General features: G+C 41.8%; 1 protein-coding gene across 21 annotated transcripts in view; it reads right to left on the bottom strand.

Moving 5' to 3' along the window:
• Window positions 1–19,074, bottom strand: part of EIF4G3 (eukaryotic translation initiation factor 4 gamma 3) — a 101,762-nt gene that overhangs the window by 20,853 nt on the left and 61,835 nt on the right. For 5 of the 21 annotated variants that reach the window (XM_075605878.1, XM_075605880.1, XM_075605882.1 and 2 more), the window contains 13 exons: window positions 17,317–17,388; window positions 17,143–17,163; window positions 15,543–15,722; window positions 14,798–14,912; window positions 14,001–14,111; window positions 13,123–13,235; window positions 12,678–12,800; window positions 9,507–9,621; window positions 8,838–8,942; window positions 5,273–6,088; window positions 2,715–2,803; window positions 1,873–2,116; window positions 320–504 (listed from right to left, as the gene is read on the bottom strand). In XM_075605878.1, the coding sequence (XP_075461993.1) occupies window positions 320–504; window positions 1,873–2,116; window positions 2,715–2,803; window positions 5,273–6,088; window positions 8,838–8,942; window positions 9,507–9,621; window positions 12,678–12,800; window positions 13,123–13,235; window positions 14,001–14,111; window positions 14,798–14,912; window positions 15,543–15,722; window positions 17,143–17,163; window positions 17,317–17,388 (2,289 nt within the window). The remainder of the gene's footprint in view (window positions 1–319; window positions 505–1,872; window positions 2,117–2,714; window positions 2,804–5,272; window positions 6,089–8,837; window positions 8,943–9,506; window positions 9,622–12,677; window positions 12,801–13,122; window positions 13,236–14,000; window positions 14,112–14,797; window positions 14,913–15,542; window positions 15,723–17,142; window positions 17,164–17,316; window positions 17,389–19,074) is intronic. The other 16 variants (XM_075605881.1, XM_075605883.1, XM_075605896.1 and 13 more) reach the window with 9 other exon arrangements.

The following is a 19,074-nucleotide window of genomic DNA, read 5'->3' as shown; positions in this document are numbered from 1 at the left end:
AGGGGCTGAGGGCTTTAAAAGCAGTAGAATGGACACACGCGATGGTCAAAGTGGCCTTTATTTGCTAATATGTTTCCATTTTTCTTTGAAATTTTCATAGGAAAGCAGGAAAATAAGCTCTAATCATTTGTTTGTTATGTTCCTTTATGGGCATCTCCCAAAATCATATGAAAAAGAAAATATTTCAAGACAGATCCCCATGTGACTGGTTACATCCAATCAAACAATCCCGATGATTTCTGCTACCTCCCATGGTCTCCCGATTTCTCCTAACATCCAGCACATGAGACTGCACCTAGACACCTCCCTCTCTCCTCACTTTGTCCAAGACCACATCGCTGATGGGAGGCAGGCCCTCTGGCTTCTGCACGCAAGCAGGCATGAACTGGAACCCTAGCAGGAAGTCTCTGTTGTACTGCTTCTTCCCATCGGGTTGCTCGGTAGGAGACGGTGGTGGACGAGGTTCTTTAGGCGCATCAGTAGGCTGCTCGGCTGGGCTGCTTCCTGGGCAAGGCAATATAAAAAAAACAAAAACAAAGAAAACACAGATTAAAAGAGGAAAATGTCACACACCTGGATTACACCAAAAGCACATATTAAGTTACATACATGGAAGGACTAGCTCAGCCAGTAGCCAAAGCCATCACATTATGCCTCAGACACCAAATATTAAAATAAAGACGGGGTGTGTGCCAAGCTCGCGCCAAGCGAAACTTTTGTGTTTTGTCACTGAAATTTTAACTATACTCTCAAAAGTCTTTAATTCAATTACAACATAATAATCAAAATACAATTTCACTGACAAAACACAAAGAAGTTTCACTTAGAACGCGCGCGCTCGGCACACACCCCGTCTTTATGTTTTTTAAAAAAAATACCTTTCAAGGTCAAGTGCTGAGAGAATAAAGGGAGAGTCCTTAATTCATCTTATTTTTGTGGCTTTTTTTTGGAGGACAGTGCATTGAATATAGTGCTTCTTATGTTTGCATGAGATGCGTTTTGTTGTCCAATTTAGTAGCTTTATTTTCCAACATATTTTCATATTTATTTAATTGGTTATACAGTGTAATTGTTTGTTTAATATAAAAATAGAGCTGCAGTATTCATTCCTATCTGTTTTACGGCGCTGGTCGCTTCTGTGTATGTGCAGGCAGCGCTGGCCGCTTCTGGAGAGATTAGCCAGCGGGGGCGAGCGCGCCTTACGTCACTTCCGTTACACATTTTCATCTCCATTAAGGAGTTTTGTCCCATCAAAATTTTCCAGGTGCCACTAAAGAAGCTTCACTTCAAAAACCTTTTGGAGCAGGTTCTCCTGCAGCTGAAAGTTCAATTGGAAGCAGCATGTTCATAAACTTTTCTGAATTGTTATAGCAAAAGGCACAATTTTGTGGGAGCCCATGTAACATTTACCAGATGCAAGTGTCTGAAAGACCCACAAGTCTCTGAAACTTGGATCTATAGGTATTTCTCTATTTGGAGAGGTTACGAGTGGGCTAAGTATTAAGTGTGGGGTAAGCAGTTGTAATCATTAGCGAGAGAAACATTTGGGGGGAGGGAGAGGGGGGCTCTGCTTTTCAAAGTATCAGAGGCATTTATACATTTAATTAACATGATACATTTCAGAGAGGCCCTGAACATTAACATCTGCTTCAAGTCAGAGAATTATGCCTAGGCCCCAAAGTAAGGTTACATGAATTCATTTGCAGATCATTTTGTACTAGCAAGAAACAGGGGACCCAAAAGGGACTGACAAACGGCAATAGGTGTCTTATAGACTGCAGGTCTGTCCGCTAATTATGAGCAAACGCAAAGCATTTACCGTGCATTATACCAAACCATAGGGGAAAGCGAGACGGAGCTGGTAGACACTACCTGATTTATAGGGGAATGCCAACTCTTCCTCGGGGCCCAGTGGGACGTCTGCCCCTTCACCCTCTGAAACGGTATCTGCCCCATTGCGCACTGGCTCTGCCTCTCCGTTCTCCTCCAGGGGTTTGGCATTGTTAAGGTATGGGTGTTCTATCTCCATGGGATCACTGCAGCTTGTCTGATCTTGTTCTAATTCCACAGCTCTGTCCCCGAATATGTCCTCCTCCTCCTCCTCCTCCTCTTGTGGCTGAAGTACAAGTCAAACATAAGAAGACCATGAACACGAGTAAGAACGCCTCTTGTTAATCTGATAACGGCAAAAAACCACACGTGACAAATTGAAGCAGCAGTCCACAAATGAAAATAGCTTATCCAAGATATAAAAATGGGAGCAAGTTGTGTCTAATTATATAAATGTACGGTTATTTGCTTTCACTCTAAAAAAGAAGTTTCTGTATAAATATATATGGTTAAATATAAAAAAAACACAGCTCCTTTTATTCCAATGTCTTCACTGGGAAACTTCTTCCAGGGAGAAACTGCTGCTTTAATTTCAAGCTTGTGGATAGGAGTTCATTAAATAGCAATGCAGTACAATCTTATACAGTGATCCCAGGGCAGCAGCTCCAGTCTCATGTGACCATTCAGTACATGCCTGAGACGTTATGTCTAGCAGATGTGTAATGTGCCCGAGTCTGGAATAGAAAGTACTGTTAAGCTCGGTCACATGTCCATGAGTCGGGCTATCCAGCCAATGGACAGGTGAATAGAAATCAGCTGTGCCTTAGGGATTTATCCTCCCACTGTAATTATACTGATCTGTAACATGCCGGGGCTGAACGTACCTCTGCCTCCGACTGAGTTATCTCCTGTGTGTCTGGGGGTCCTTCCTTTGGTTTCTGCCACATCTTTGGTGCCGTTACAGGGGTTTGGACTGAAAACAGATTAACATCATTTAATCATTTGGGTGTTCTTATGGCGAGTCTTGTAACGTCACAGGCACTTGCTCGTTTCCTAAGGGAAGCTTGGCCAGCTCGATCGAAACGGTCGTGGAGCCCCCGCTACTTCTGGCATCCGGGCACCAGGCGCGGCATGTGCTCGCTCCGGGAGGAAAGAGGAATAGGATTCATTACACCCGGAGTGGCCAACTCCAGTCCTCAGGAGTCAAACAGGTCAGGTTTTCAGGATATCCTTGCTCCGTCATAATGATTGAGCCACCTGTGCTGAAGCAGGGATATCGTTAAAACCTGACCTGTTCGTGGCCCTTGAGGACTGGAGTCGGCCACTACTGCACTAGACAACACCAGCGATAAGTTGTTCCTACCTACATCATTGATTAGGTCCAAGAAAAAAAGCCTTAAAAAGTATCGGTGCGGTGCTATTTAAATTGGAAAAACATTTAACTTTTTGCAAAGCGGTCTCTATAAATACAGTCAAATGAGTCTCCTCACATGATTGTGGTAAGATGCTGTAACCACAAGCAAGAGAGAAAAATCAGCAAGATTTGTCATTTTAAATGCAAATGAAGCCTTTTTAAATAATCTAAGGCTTGGCTGAAATGCAAACGTTAATTTGTTTTAACCCTTTCTCAGCCAGAGGGGCCAGCAACCCGTTGTCGAATGCTTGAGGGGGTTGGTAAGGAACCTATGTGGAAGGACACAAATGCTTTTGTGTTTTTGAAGATGCAGGTTCTTTGAAAATTCATACAGGTAGCCATATTTAAGAGCGCCCACAAATTTTTATTTTTTTTTACAATATGTCTGGTATTTTAAAACCGTTACAAGATTTGACAGTGAAGTGAACGTTTATAGTGAAGTTAAGTAAAGGCCACTTCCAAAATGAAAACAAATATTTATTTCTGTAATTAGCACAGAGGAGTCCAATTTTCTTTTTACAAAATGGTATTGTCCATTCTTTTGTGAGGTTTCTTTAAAGCAGGGGTGGCCAATTTCAGCCCTCAAGAACCACCAACCTGGTGGAGCAGTCTTTGACTGTGCCGAAGCAGGGATATCCTTCAAACCTGACCTCTCGGTGGCCCTTGAGGACTGCACTTGGCCACCCCTGCTCTCTATGGCGGAGTGTTTTAATCTTAGCCATATAATGGTGTTCAGAAAAGTTTCCACCGAAAATCAGTTTTGTGGCTGCGCCTGGACAGCGCCAAACTGGAGCCAAGAATTCTAGGTATCAGCAGAACATGCTGAATGTGACACCGAGAGAAGAAGGACTTGCATCTTGCATGTTTTTGCGTCGGTGCAGCAATCTGTTTTTGTTGCTTTTTCTCTTTTTTTCTAACAGAATTTTTACCCTGCTGGAAACGAGGGCTTTCCTGGAGCTGAACTGCTGCACGCCGAGCAATAGGGGACCCCCTGCGTCCGGAGTTTTTTCATTTTGAAATTCCCCTACAAGAATTCTTGCCAGGGGTAGAAACAATATGGCCACGTGGTCATCCTCACCACGGCGGCCAAGAGAAAGCAGTGACCCGCATCGTGAGAGGATGTAGTAGCTTGGGTGACCCTGCAGCCATCTTTGTTCTTCCTCTGCAATTGGGGGGGTCCCCTGAGCTTTGTGTGCAGAGGTTCAGCTCCAGTGCACCCACTGATTATTAAAAATAAAAACATTATAATTATTATTATTTGGGGGGGGGGGAGATTGTGGATTTAAGGTACTTTGTCCAATTTTGCCGTGTTCACCTAAATGAGGAGTTTGTATAATATTTGCATTGGGTAAATCTATACAGAGATGTGGTAAATTCTGTGTATAATTACGGTCTCTTTTTTTTTTCTAATGGCGCAATCCATGAAAGTAAACATTTCTTTGACTTGATACATATACATTAATGTCTTGAGAACTTTTCCATCACTTCAACCACAGTTCAAATCCTGTTACAATTGTGTTGCACTTAATTTGCAACAGACAAATTGAAGCTCTCCTGCAGTGTTCGCGCCCCCCTTACATTCTCTAGCCGTGAAGCCGTCCGAGTCGAGGTAAGAGAGTTACTGAGGCCTCGTGCGGTCCCTCTGCATTTGATGTAAATACTTTAGGGAAGAGAGCGGGGCCTCTGTAAGCGTCAACCCTCCTAGAAACAGTGGATATACTTCTCCACAGCAACCCCACATTTTTTATAACCAGAGGGAGTTCATAACATTATATGAACACAGTTGTTAAAGGACACCAAAATTAGACCTGGGGGGGGGGCTATTTAAATAATATTCAATCAATATTACATTATTAAAATTGGGGCGGCGAGTGATGGGGACAGGACAATCAATGTACGATAGAAAGGTAAAGCATGACCACTACAAATTTGAGTCTACTACATCTGTATTCAAGGACAAATGTCCATGGTTTTGATTATTCTAGGCAACAGCTGTTGAATCAGGAAGTGCTAAGTATGTCAACTTACCTTCCACAGGACTTTTCCTTGAGGTGAAGCTTAGAAGTTTCACACTGGTCTCCAACTCAATGTCAGCTTCTCCCCTTCCTTTGTTTTGTACATCTCCTGTACCCTCTGTGATGGAAGTTCTTGCATCCCCCTCTTCTTCCACATTCTCCTGGCCAGCGGATGGAAGAGTGGTGGCAGGAGGAGAGGTTTGTGTGGAACAAAGAGCAGCAGCTATGAGAGGAGGAGGGGGAGAGTCAGGCTGTGGCGATGGAGACAAAGCTGGGGGCGAGAGAGGCACGTTGGAAGGGGAAGTGCATTCAACGTTTGTGTCCATGGGGGTCGCTGGTGCCAACTCTGTACTTTCCAAAGAAATCACTTCCTCCAACATAGCTTGTTCCACCAGAGCACTGTCAATTGTAGAAATGTTTTCGCTTATGCCATTTATTTCCTGAGCAGGCAAAGCACTGGCAGTCACTGGGGCATCAGTAGGCACAGGAAGCCCCACAGTATCCTTGCATAGCTCCCCCTCACTCTCTTCGGTGGCTGTATCTTCCAGGATTTCAGTGGGTGGGGGAGTGATGCACTCCTCCACAGTGCTATCACTCTCATTAGTGCCCTCCAGTTCACAGGGAAAGCCCGGTGTGGTGGAGACTATGTCTGGAGCTGCTGCAGCTACAACCGGCAAAAGACGAGCCTGATCTCCACCAGGCCTGATGTCTGATGGGGCATGTTCTGAGATCTGCCCAATCACATCTCTCTTTTCTGTGTCGCTGGGCTCAGTCCGCAGAGATGGAGGAGGAGTTGACTTTAACACAGAGTCTTGTTTTGGCTTCTCCTCTAAAAGGTGCGAGGAAAAAAAAAACGAGAACAGCATATTTACAGCAGGAATGATACCCTCCAAAAACACCAAACATTGTGAGAGAATACGATACAAGAGGATCCAGATTTCTTTATAAGGGTAGAAACACAATATACTTAATCCACAGGCTCTAAAAACTATTACACAGAGGGTGTGTATCAGAACAAAGCTAGAGATTGTGTATGATTCCAGGAACACTTATTTGCACCAATTGGGTTGATTTAACACTTTCACTGCTAGAATGCAATTGGAAAGTTTCAAATACAGAAAGCGTTTCAACATAGTACAAAGGAAGGAAAAAATGGCTTCTGCTCAGCATAAAAGGGTAGTGTACTATAGGGGTGCACTCAGGAAAAGGGTAGTGTACTATAGGGGTGCACTCGGGAAAAGGGTAGTGTACTATAGGGGTGCACTCGGGGTGGTTTATAGGATATAGAGTGTTATATTGTTCCTCAAGGGACAAAATCACTTGTTAATTACTACAAGTAATAAAGTGTGATAAAACTGATAAAGTGCATATATACATAAGTGCTCATACGTGACAAGATCTTGTAGGAGTTGCCCAATGAGTGTTGATACCAGTTAATAAATATGATTTCAATTTAGTGGAGATGGGGAAACCTCACAAGGGGAAGCGATCTCTTACCAGTATTTATGGTTATAAGTTTCAATCTTAAAGTGCAGGTTGAATACATAAGTAACGGGCTCTCTTTTTGCTGTAGACTGTAGTACAAAGGGAAGCATATTTCAGAGAAAGAGAAACGCTAGGACAAGCGGTCACGCTCTAAAAGCTGGGAGGGTGGCAGGCTCATTGGAAATGCGAGGAAGCACTTCATTACAGAAAGGGTGGTGGATACACGAATATCCTCCCAACAGAGGAGGTAGGGTGTAGTACAGCAAGGGAATAAAACAATGCTTGAGAAAGACATAAGGGTATCCTAAATAGAACAGATCAGAAACTGGGCAGACTAAATTGAACAAGTGGCTCTCATGTGCCGTCAAATTCTATGTTTCAATGCATTGCTGTCTTGTTTGGTAGCAAAAGGGTTAAGGTAAGTTTATATTAAATGCATGAAAAAAAGCTGCGTCTTTAATGTAGAAATACCAGAATGGGATCCCCTCTAGTATTTTTGGTGATATTGCATTATAATATTTTTTTATGGCTATCGCAATAGCACAGACACTTAGGGGATGCTTTCCAAAACAAGAAGCGAGACATTTTAAGAAGCAATTCAGGAATGTTTGGTAAAATGAAAAAAAAAAAAAAAAATAATCACAGGCGCCAAAGTGAATCTTGATCATGAGACAAACCGTGTCTCTTAACTATGTGATTAAACTGTGAAGAGCCCCCATATGGGTTACATTTCCTTTAACGAAAAAAAAAAAGGGGGGGGGGGAATTCTGGAATTACATTTTTTTCATACAACAGTTGGCTATGAGCAATAAATATCGTCATTTTATGCCTCAGGGTTAGGGGTTTTGACTGGCTTGTTTTCTTACATGCATGGTGCTACAAGAATGGAGTATATTCACCGTGAATCTTGCCCAACTCTCTCCTGTCATACAAATGAAAGCATGCCTCTTAATCCATGTCAAATTGAATTTCCCTAGATCCAGCGATATAAATTACATTTTTGGAAAAATTACGTGTGTGGCAATTTAAATTATGTCAATAAAAGGGTACACATTGTGCAAGCGGTGGCCTGGCAATGATAAATACAACTTTGAAATGTATTTAATGTAATTTGTTTGAAGTGTGCCCCCTTCCACATATTGCAGCTGCATGTAGACAAGTGTTTTTAACGACCAGTTTTCCATATGAGCTTTTAAGATCTCAAAAGTGTATCCTTTGGTTGTCTTAACACCTTCACATGTGAAGAATCCACTTGTAAAAGGCTTGAAGGCTTGTGTGTGAAGTTCACAACCCAGGTGAAATGTGCCCCATTCTCCGTTAACAATTTAGCAAAAATCCCCAAACATTAAAAGTGAATTTAAAGGTCACTGACTGACGATATACGGCAATTTTCAAAACATTCTGCAGATAATGTTAAGCACTGTACCTTTCACTAGAACGCTCCATTTAAGTGAATTTTGTGTGGGAAAAATGTAGTTCAATTGCAAAGAGCGGGCATATCGATTCCTAAAATGGTATTACTGTCTTTAAATGAATCAGGTTCTTCCTCGGGAAATACAGGTAATGTACCTCCAAATAGTTTATACATTTCCAGGTGATTAATGTAGCCTTTGCTTAAATATATGAACTTTTTTTCCAACCGATTTCATTGATAACATAGGGTCCATAGATACATAGATACCCTATGTTATCAATGAAATTGGTTGGAAAAAAAGTTCATATTTTTAAGCAAAGGCTACATTAATCATCTGGAAATGTATAAACTATTTGTAGGTACATTACCTGTATTTCCCGAGGAAGAACCTGATTCTTTTAAAGACCGTAATACCATTTTAGGAATCGATATGCCCGCTCTTTGCAGTTGAACTACATTTTTCCCACACAAAATTCACTTAAATGGAGCGTTTGGGTACATACACATACCTCTATAATCTCTTCGCACAGCAGGGCTAAGGATAAAGAGATGGGTCATTAAGATTTTACATGTGTACAGTATACCTTTTTAGTTGCCCTAAGCATAATGGGCTACACTTACTGTGTTGGCAGATAATTACCCTTACTAAAGATCAGTCTGCGGAAACAACCTATTATACCTAAGTGAAAGCTCTGCTCCTCTGTCCATGAAGTCATGTCAGGCATCAGTTTTGGGGACAGAGAAGAGGCCTTTTCTCCCAGCAGCAGGCAGCCGGTTCCTTTACCTGTTAATGCGTATGAATAAAGATTTTTCACAACAAGGAACCAAACATGAGAAACGGCTCAGAGAACATCACAGGAGTTGTGACTGCTACACTTATTAGGATGCTTGCTGGGGTTATACAAACAGCTCTGCACACAACACAACCATTGCTCTGTTACAATCAAGCACAGGTATAGTGGGACTTGGGGCAATCAAAGCTAAACTAGAAAATGTGGAAAGTGGAGACTGATGCCATAGCTTTTCCTAAAGATACATTGCCTGCTGTCTGCTGATAAACTACAGTCATCACTTCTGGTACAACGGAGACGAGAGCTACATCTTGACTCGCATGTACCTCCTTAAACGGTTTTGGATTGACAAAGTTGCACAGGGTCATCTGGAAGCCTGGCTTTGTGGCGCCATAATAAACCCCCCAAGACCATTACACCCAACTTCTAAGCCACTATTGCATTACCACACCGAGGCTCCTGGAAGTACTTAAATCAGGAAATCGTGCCTCTCTTTGGTTTAGGTTATTCCCATGAGGGGAATGAAACATGGAGACAAGAGGAAGTCTGGAACTGACCTTGTTTGGGGTCGCTGACAGCAGTGACTGGGATGCTGACAGTGAGGTGAGGATTCTCCAAAGTCCCATACACCACAGGAGCACCACTGTGCTCAGGCGCCTGGCTAGGCAGCTGCTGGGATTTGAAGTACAAAAGAGGGTGATAATGAGCGCGCGAACAGAAAAACTAGCAAAAGTGGGACATAAGCAAGAGAAAAGGCAGGGAAAGGAGAGGGGAAACAGTTAAAAACAGAGGACAGTGGGTTAAAAAAAAAAGAAAGCAGCAAGAGGAGGCGATGGGGAAAAAACAAGTAAGAAGGGAGGAATGCAAAGTTGGGATAAAGGGAGGAGGTGGTAAGAAGGGGAGCAAAACATAAGCATAAAATACAAAGCAAAATAAGTATACCGTTCAATTCAAAGTGGTAATAATTTAAGGTAGAACCCATGGGGAATAGGTTGGGAGAAAAATAATAAAAAAATAAAACAAAATAAAAAAAAGGCAGGAAAGGGAAAAGAAAGACAACCATTAAAATGCAGCAAAGTACAGAGTTCAACATTCAAAACCAAAGCAATTCCCTTCTTCTCTTCTCTAACTAAATGATGCTAATATTTCATTATCATTCACTTGAACCCCTTTGATGTTGGAGACACGTGAAACCCTCGCAGGTTCAGACGTTGCTTGGACAGGGCATCCCATCAGGTTTGTGTATGTTTTATGTGCTCACGTATGGCGTTCCTGTGCCTTGCAATACACATTTATTTTCCGGCTTATTCTTCACAGTCCTTTACACAATATATCCAAGCTGCTCTCCAGTCACTCCCAAACGTATTCCTTTACATAGGAATGCCACAAATCGTCAACAATAGAATGCGGTTACAAATATTAGGTTGTTATTGTTTAAACATAGAAAATGACAAAGTTCTGCAATATCCTAAAGTACATCTCAACAATACTGAAGATTAGGCAAGAGACCCTATATAAATAAAGTTACACAATTTGCATACACTAAACATACAGTAAGACACGGTTTATCAGCAGAACATCTTATGTAAAGTAAAAAATACAAAGTATGTGGGAGCTAGGGTGTATAAGGCGAATCCTGATGTTGGATGCTTTGTGAATCTAGAGTGCGGATCAGGTTTTGAGGACCCCTGTGTTAGATCATGAAACATTTTAGTAGCCGCCCTTTGCCCAATATTCAATTTATTTATGTCCTTCCGGAGATATAGGGACTTATTCTAGAACGGCCAACCAGGTCGTTTTTATCCCACATTTTTAGATAGGGCTAACCCCAGATTGCAGTAGGGGATTAAAAAAAAAAAAAAGCGTGGTATTTATTGGTGCTACCACGTTTTCGATAAATATTGGGAATTGTGATGTATGGCATCAACATGACTAAAACTGAGTCATGTTGATACTGGTACCGGGAAGAAAAAAAGCGTAATTTGTAGCGGTGCAACGAGCACCATTAAAAAGAGCTCTTTTTTTGGGCAATAATATTGCATTTTTGGCTTACTGTGCTTTGGCTTGATGTATCCAGGCCATAGAATCTACCCCATAGTCTCCAAAACGGAATTAAATAGTCTAGGCAAGGTCGTACCAATGATCTAGAAAGTGGCATCACTACTTCTCTCTTTCTGCTGCAAAGACCTCTTTTTGTCACCAAAGTGCATTATTTTGCACCTTGTGGCATTACAAATCATAGTTGCCACACATTTGTCTATTCTTCCAATCTACCTAAATCAAGATTACATTTTATTTACCCTCCGTCACCCCGGTGTCAACCATGTTGCAGACTATTATTATTATTAAAGAGCACCAATTCCAGCAGTGATCCCTCAGGCATCCCACTGGTCACGTTCCCCTCCCCTGAATGTATTCCACATACCACAACTATGTTGTCCATCCTTGAGCCATTATCCATTTAATACCCTTAAAGCAAATCCCAAGCATTGCAATTGGGTTTATCAGTCTTCTATGTGGGGCAGTGTTACAGCCCTACTAAAATCTATAAAGCTACATCTACTGCAGCACCCCGATCTATTACCTTTGTTACGGAATCAATTCAGTTTGACAAAATCAATACTGCCGGGGATCTTGTGAGTTGCTGGTTTAGATATTCAATCATTTTCTTTTGCTAGTGTTTGCATTTATTGTCCCACTACTGTCAGGATGACGGTTCCACTTTTGTAAAGATAGACTACGCTTGCTCCTCTTCAGTCTCCTGGAACTACACCTATTAATAGTGACTGGTTACATAGTGCTGATAATGCTTCAATGTATCTCGTCTGGCCCAACTGACTTGTCCACTTACAGTTTTTAAAGTTCCCTTGGGACTCTCTAAATAGACGCGTGTCCACCTCCTTTCTATTTATATTCCTGTTACCTAAAATGTGGCAACATCCCCTTCACCTTCAGGAATCAGGCCTGAACACGCCACTAGTTCAGAACATCCGGCCATAATGAGACACTAACGTTCCTGCTGGGTTAGAACTGTTGTTTTTATTAAGTAGCTGGCCTCAAGGCAAAATAAATCTACGGTAGCTATAGATATTCACTTTCAGTAGCTATATTGCATTGCAGTCTCCTCTAGGGCAGAATAAAGTTAAAAATGGCAGGTACTCTATTATGTCAATAATTCTATTTAATAATATGTACTTCCTAATAAACATATCTACCCCATCATTACTGTTCAGTTTTCTATGATAGAGCAACAGTCGTCTAGAGCAGGGGTGAGCAAACTTTTCAGTCTGCGTCCCAAGGCCTGCTCTCTTCCACCTCCCCCCCACCCCCCCATACTTGTTCTCCGGAGTCTTCCGACGTCACTTCACCAGAAGCCACTGGCGACCAGGTAAGGGTACTTAGAGGCCTCACGCACTCTTCCCAGCATTTAATTTAAATGCTTTGGGGAAAAGCACAGGACCTCTGTAAGCGGCCGCCCCCCCCCCAAATTTATTTTTGCGCCCCCCCTGTTCTAGAGCAAAGTTACATAGCTACAAAGTAGATGAGGTTGAAAATAAGACATACGTCACATCAAGTTCACAGTATGCTAAATTTCTAAGTTCTACATATATCAATAATCTTACCCGGACAAGCATCTATAAACATATCAATGTGCTGACATTTGGAAACAACATATTTGTTCTATTGTAACTATGCTATGCTCTAACCTTCCATCTATTACTGCTTACCTGAGGAGGTGTTGGTGTGGAGCTGGGTCGGAGGATGGGAGGAGTGGGGTTCCTGCTGCCTCCTCCAGACATGATTTCCTCTGTTATGTCTTTGCCTCCCTGATTGGGGTCTCGGATTCGGATCTGGAAACATGGATGGGAAAAAAAAACCCCCCACACAACTCAGATTATGATAAATTGATGCACCATCGCATCATGACATTTGACTATTCTTTGTGGCCATTTGCTTCCTGAAAGGCCCGACAATGCCACCACTTCCTTATCACCATCTTAACAGAAAAAGGCATATCTCCTCCCCATTGTTTAGACACCAAAACACACAGCATTTATTTATAAATGAGTATAATTATCTCTAAATTAGGGCATCAAGCCAAAAACAGGCCAAGAAAGCCAAAACGCCCCAACCTGCAACTCTATGTTTACGGTAGGATGGTGAACCCGTTACCGTTTTCTTCTCTCTCTTGGCGGGAGGCGGAGGCTGCTGTTGCTGCTGCTGCTGCGCAGGCACTATGATAGGTGCGGACTGGTAGACGGGTTGACTTGAGTAGAACGGTGTCCCTGGAACCCAGAATAAATGGAACAAATAAGGGAAGGAAAATGCCAGCAGTGAACAGTGGGGGACTTCAAATAGGATGGAGGTTCCCAGGGTGTTGTCACTTGACGTTAAGTATTTCAATTCGTCACAAAAAGGCTCAGAAACCACAAATGTTTGTGACAGGTGGAAAATCCCGGTCCTAAAATTTGGTAATGGCGGATATTTTAAACGTCAAATCCCAATATTACTTTACCATGTATAATATAGAAAGCGGTTTGTTTAAAAATATAAACTAAGGTAAAGCAATAGTATTTTTATGTATATACAATAAGTGAGCGGAGTTTCGGTGAATTAGAAATACATTTTTAAGGGGTTCCACATAGTACATAATAGGATTATTTTTTGTTGTTTTTTTTTTTTAACACCTTAAGTGCTGGAGATGCAGGAGTATTTATGTTGCCATGTCTAGCTGCCAACACAGCTTAGCCAGCACTGACTGTGCAACACTCATCCCTTTTTGAAAATATACACTCAGGTGGATATATGGATAATCATTAAAAGCACTGCTCCCTAAACATATAGACCTTTCAGGTTCAATATTTTCTATTTCTTTGAACCTGATTTCTACGTCTCTGCATTTCTTAAGGATGTCATGCAGAAACACACTGGAAACGGGTCATGTTCACAGACCTAGCTTGGGTAGCAACTGCTTTAGGCCATATAAAAAAGGTCAGCAGTGCAGGGGCTTTCAGAAAGCCAGCGATGCAAAGCTGAACAGCAATGCTAACCCCAGATGCGTGCGCACGTGTAATCCTCCTCTATACGTTCGGTTTGCCTGCCCAGAATTAGAAAGCCCTGGCATCTCTCCGGAAGGCTGCACTGCAAATTATCCATCCCAGCTGGCTCAGCAAAAACGGAAATGCCCAAATAAACAGGGAAAAGAAATGGAAAGGTACAGTCTGTTCTCTGGAAACCAGGGCAGCTCTCAGGCAAGGGAAGGCAGATGCATAGGACTTGTGTAGGGAAGCCTGAACTACAGCTACAGTATATATCTGATCAGGAAGCAAATGGGTAGAATTTGGAGTGGTCCATACATCTGCAAACTTCTCCACTATATTTTAACATTTTATGTTATTTATAAAATGTGTTACCAGGAAGTAATACATTGAGAGTTACCTCTCGTTTTCAAGTATGTCCTGGGCATAGGAGTTAAAATGACAAATAATACATGGTTACAAATACAGTTACATAAGTGAGCAGGGTATACATTATATACAAGACATTGCATGCATACTTAAAGATAATATATATTATATTATATATAATTTATATATTATGTGCCAGAGTATGAATGTCTCATTTTATTTATATAGCGTGAACAGTGTATGCAGTGTTTTACAAAATTACAATACAAGGTAAATAAAGTATAATGGGAATAAGCACAACAGGTAAACAACATAAGGCCAAGGGAGGCTCTGCCCGAAGAGCTTACAATCTAATGGTATAGGTATATGGCAAATACTTAATTGCACTTTAAATCCCTTGCCCCATGACGTACAGACTGTCTCGATTGGGATGGTCTTACCATAGGCAGTAGGGAACTCCCCAGGCCCAGGGCCCGGATAGAACGGACTTGGGCCAGGCGGCTGCACAGGGTACTGCTGAGTAGGTCCCACATATGGAGGAGCGCTGTGACGATACTAGGAGTAAAAACGGGGAAATTTTACAAATAATGCGGTAGCTGTAAAAACAGGAATGCAAGAGACTCTCAGTGCTGGGTTTTATTCCAACGATTTACAGCCTAAAAATAATGCCACGGATTTACATTAAAAAAAACCCAATATAAAAACAAATGTTAATGACACATTATGCTCGCTCACAGACTTGCAGCCCATGCTATGTTTTGCCATAGTACTACTTGGTTAATAAGGCTGTGTGTGTCTATGAAATATTTCTGGAAAATTGGAAATTGGTTATATCCACATGTTAAAGATACCAAAGCATGTGTTTGGTGTCGGATAAATTAAATGGTTCTGGTTGATACTGATATCGCTAAATAGGGAAGGACACCCATAAGTTTGTTTACAAAGGGTTCGGGGGAAAAAAACCTGATGTAAGTCAAAGATAAAAACAGGAAGCCCAATTATTGCAGAGCACATTCTTGGTATTTTTTCACTTCTGTTATTTTAAATAGCCTCTATGCTGTACTGTAAAGTGTACAGCCTTTAAATATATAAACAAAATAGACATGAGTTGGAGAATCAGCAAATGCAGGGATGTTTTCCTAAACTGTGCCTGTAGAGTACTGAAGAGTATGTACATGTTAGTACCTGTGGTATGCAGTACTGTGGCCCCTGCGGCATTGCATATGGCATCGGCAGATGGTTGACCATCATGATGTGCTGGTTGGTTTGATACACGGCTGTCGGTGTCTGGGCACCCGGTCGAATGGAAGGGCTGCTGTTCTGTATGGCAGCACGGGGAGGCTGTATTTGTGGCCTCTGGAAAAACTGCATGCAGAGAGGACAGCAGGAAAGAGAGAAGGGTGAACAAGTTCAATGCAGCTCTAACAGGATCATAGCATCAATACGTAACTTGCCAATTGTGTTCCACCCATGTGTTGAACTGTTTAAGCTCAAAAGCAGTTAAATATTTCAATTAAAAAGTTCAAACGATTTTTTCAGTCTACTGCTGGCACAATTATCAGGACAGATTATCTGGGTGTCTTGTGCACAATACTCTGTGTCCACTAGCTGGTGATGAAATTACAAAGCCCAGATTGGATTCCCTTAATAGTGAAGGCAGCCCCTATGGAAAATGCAGCTGGTGATAGCTAGTGAGGGGGACAAAGTGTAAGTGTTTAGGAACAGAGGTGAGCAAATCTATAAAGCAGAGAATCAGCATCAGCATATCCAGTTCTCAAACAACTATTGTAAGGAGGGGGACTGAACCGTAGCAGTGAGAAATAACCTGCCACGCTCGAGTCTGTTGACCTTGGAACAATGCAATGTACGATGCTTAAAGAGCTTCCTCGTATTAAAGAGGGGCAACTTGACCTCCTTAACAGGCCATCAAGTGTGAGAATAAGGAGACAATTTATAGTGCCTAGAAACAAACTAATATTGAGTTAATGGTGCTCAATATCTATAAAGCAAACAGTCTCTGTGAGCTGCAGAGTTCAGATGTCAGAGGTGCTTGGACAGGCTCACTTAATGTAAATAGCCCTAGATTTAGCATTAGGTCATGCTTTGAAGCTATGGATTCATCAGATCTGGGCCGCCAATGGTCAGCGAAAGGAGCATTGCTGTTACCGAAGGAAAATTATATTCATCTAAGTGGGAACTGATGGCAGGAAGTTCAAATTGTAATTCCATGTACTATGTAGAAACAATTTTTTTTGTAAAAAATATATATATATGTAAATATTGTTTATGGCCGCTACTATAACTGCTTTAACGCTCAGGCATAACACCTGTGGTAATATGTCCTTACTTTGCAATAAACACAAACCTTACTTTGCAATAAACACAAATAGTTCCAAGCAAACAGCAGATGTGGTGTTTACTGTAATATTTTTTGCATTATAAAAAGTTCACAAAAAAAAGTAGAGAACATGGATATGACCGACTGCTTTCATTGCTCTGTAGGACTACACATTTGACCTCATTTCCTAATTGAGTTGTCAGCGGGCCACTGGTATACAAGACTTTTCAACATCCTCCCCACCAGCAGGTCACGTTATCACCCAGAGTCACCTGTCAAACAGGCGGTTATCAAACTTGAGTTGAAACGGAGTTGCCAGCCAATCCCCTTTCTACTCTCCCAATGTTCAATGAATTGACAGTTGCCCCTCACAGCTGAGCACTTCACAACATGCATGATTAGGACAAAGACAGAATTAGGCTGGCAGAAATTTGTAGCGTTCTTTACCTGGATGGGTCGGAATCCTCCCTTGGAGAATGAATCAAAGCAGCAGAGAAACAGAGAGAAAGCCAATGGAAGAGCATACAGAGATCAATAGCAGAGACAAGACAAAACATGCTGTCCAACACATGAACGAGACAAAAAAATAAATAAATAAAACATTCCCCCTTTCAGTGTTACCTGTGCCCACCCATTCCTGATATCACCCAGTCCCTCAGCAAAGTGTGCCTCCCTCCAACCTTCACACATTGTCTGAAAGAGGTGAAATAAAGACTTATGTCATAGCAGCATAGCAGGCGTATACTAAATCATCTTTCCACTTGTTTACACTATACCAAATTATTAGGGTAGTGCTAGCTTTTTGTTGAAAGTGGTTGATAAATATTTGATTTGCCATTAATAATGATATTTTCTCATGTAGCACCGACAGTGTACGCAGAGCTGTACATTACATTAAGTCCCTGCCCAAAGAGCTTACAATCTAATGTTGGTGCCTAGAGCACAGGGAGATTGAGCGACTTGCCCAAGGTTGCAAAGAGAGCAGACACCGACTCAATAATAATGAAAGGAACGCACTTCTAAATCATTCTGTTATCAGTAAAATCTTCTAGCCATAAAGTACAGAGGAGACAATGGTTCATCGTCATTTTAGTAAAAGAACGCCTCCACTCAAGGGAGCACTGCAATACTTTGCAGTCAGAAGGTATTGTTTCCTCAATCGTGTGAATAAAACCAACACAATGGTCTTCTCTAGACAAAGCAATCCAATGCCCAATCATTACATTGGCATGTTTTCACTGCCCACAGGAAATTCATTATACATTGCACAAGTTTACAAAGTCAAGCTCAGTATAAACGTAGGGTTTAGTAAGATCTGCCAAAGCCTGCAACTGTACTAAAACATCTCTCCTGAAGGAGAAGTCTGAAAGGCAACGTGAAGCAATACACCAGAGGCTCATCTCGTTTTTATATTGCAGTAACTTCATCACTTTCACAATAGATGGACATCACTACACGGAAAAGAGAGACCCAATTAAGAACAGGTTCATTTATTAACTTATTTGATATATCTCTATATACCGTTCCTTTGTAAAAAGAGGTCTAACCTTTTCTTAAAAGACATCTACTGTATCTGCCATCACAGCCTCCATCGGTAGTAAATTCCACATGTTAAACTGCCCTTAAAGCAACAAACTCTTTCCTCCGAACTCAAGGGATGGCCTTTGAAAAATATTTTAATAATAAACGCCTGGTGAAGTCTTTTTTTGTTTTTTCCCCCCCGCTCTACCTTGGCCTCAGCACCGATGTCTTGTGGCGTCATGCCCAAAACAGCCTTCAATATAAATCAAGGAACAACAAAGAACGTGCCACACAAACACATTCACAAAGCACTTGGAGATTGTAAGCTCATGGGGGCAGGGCCGCCTTTTCCCAAGGTCTACTTCTACGTATGGAGCGCTTATTCCCGTTACGTCACGTGTATCACTGCTGTACAGCGCTGTGTATACAGATGGTACTATACAAAAAGATATGCACATATACAAAGCAGTTACTGAATTACATTTTCTTAATGCTGACCATACAGAGTACACACTTTCAGGAGGGGCGGAAGGGGGGGCACCGAGGAGGTGGTTTTGGGTCTGATCAATGCGTCCTAAAGCGTTGTGTACTTACTCTGTGTGTGGTCAGCATTAACAGAATAAATGCAGTAACTGCTTTGTGAAGCTGCTCAGAGTGCCCCATTTGCTTTGTTATTCCTTGAAATATATCCAACACAAAGTATAACACGTCCATTAAAATCCATTTTCTCTGAAGCTGACCGATACAGTGACAAAGACATGGACACAATGACCAACTGGATGTATCCCTCTCAGGGTAGCGCGATAGGGCAAAATCCGCTGGGAACTATAGCCATTGAGTTGCTCTTTTACAGCAAGT

This window comes from Ascaphus truei, chromosome 6 (genome assembly GCF_040206685.1).
Source record: "Ascaphus truei isolate aAscTru1 chromosome 6, aAscTru1.hap1, whole genome shotgun sequence".
Taxonomy (NCBI): Eukaryota; Metazoa; Chordata; class Amphibia; order Anura; family Ascaphidae; genus Ascaphus; species Ascaphus truei.
The sequence above is the reverse complement of the archived record's forward strand: the minus strand, read 5'-3'. Positions and strand labels throughout refer to the sequence as shown.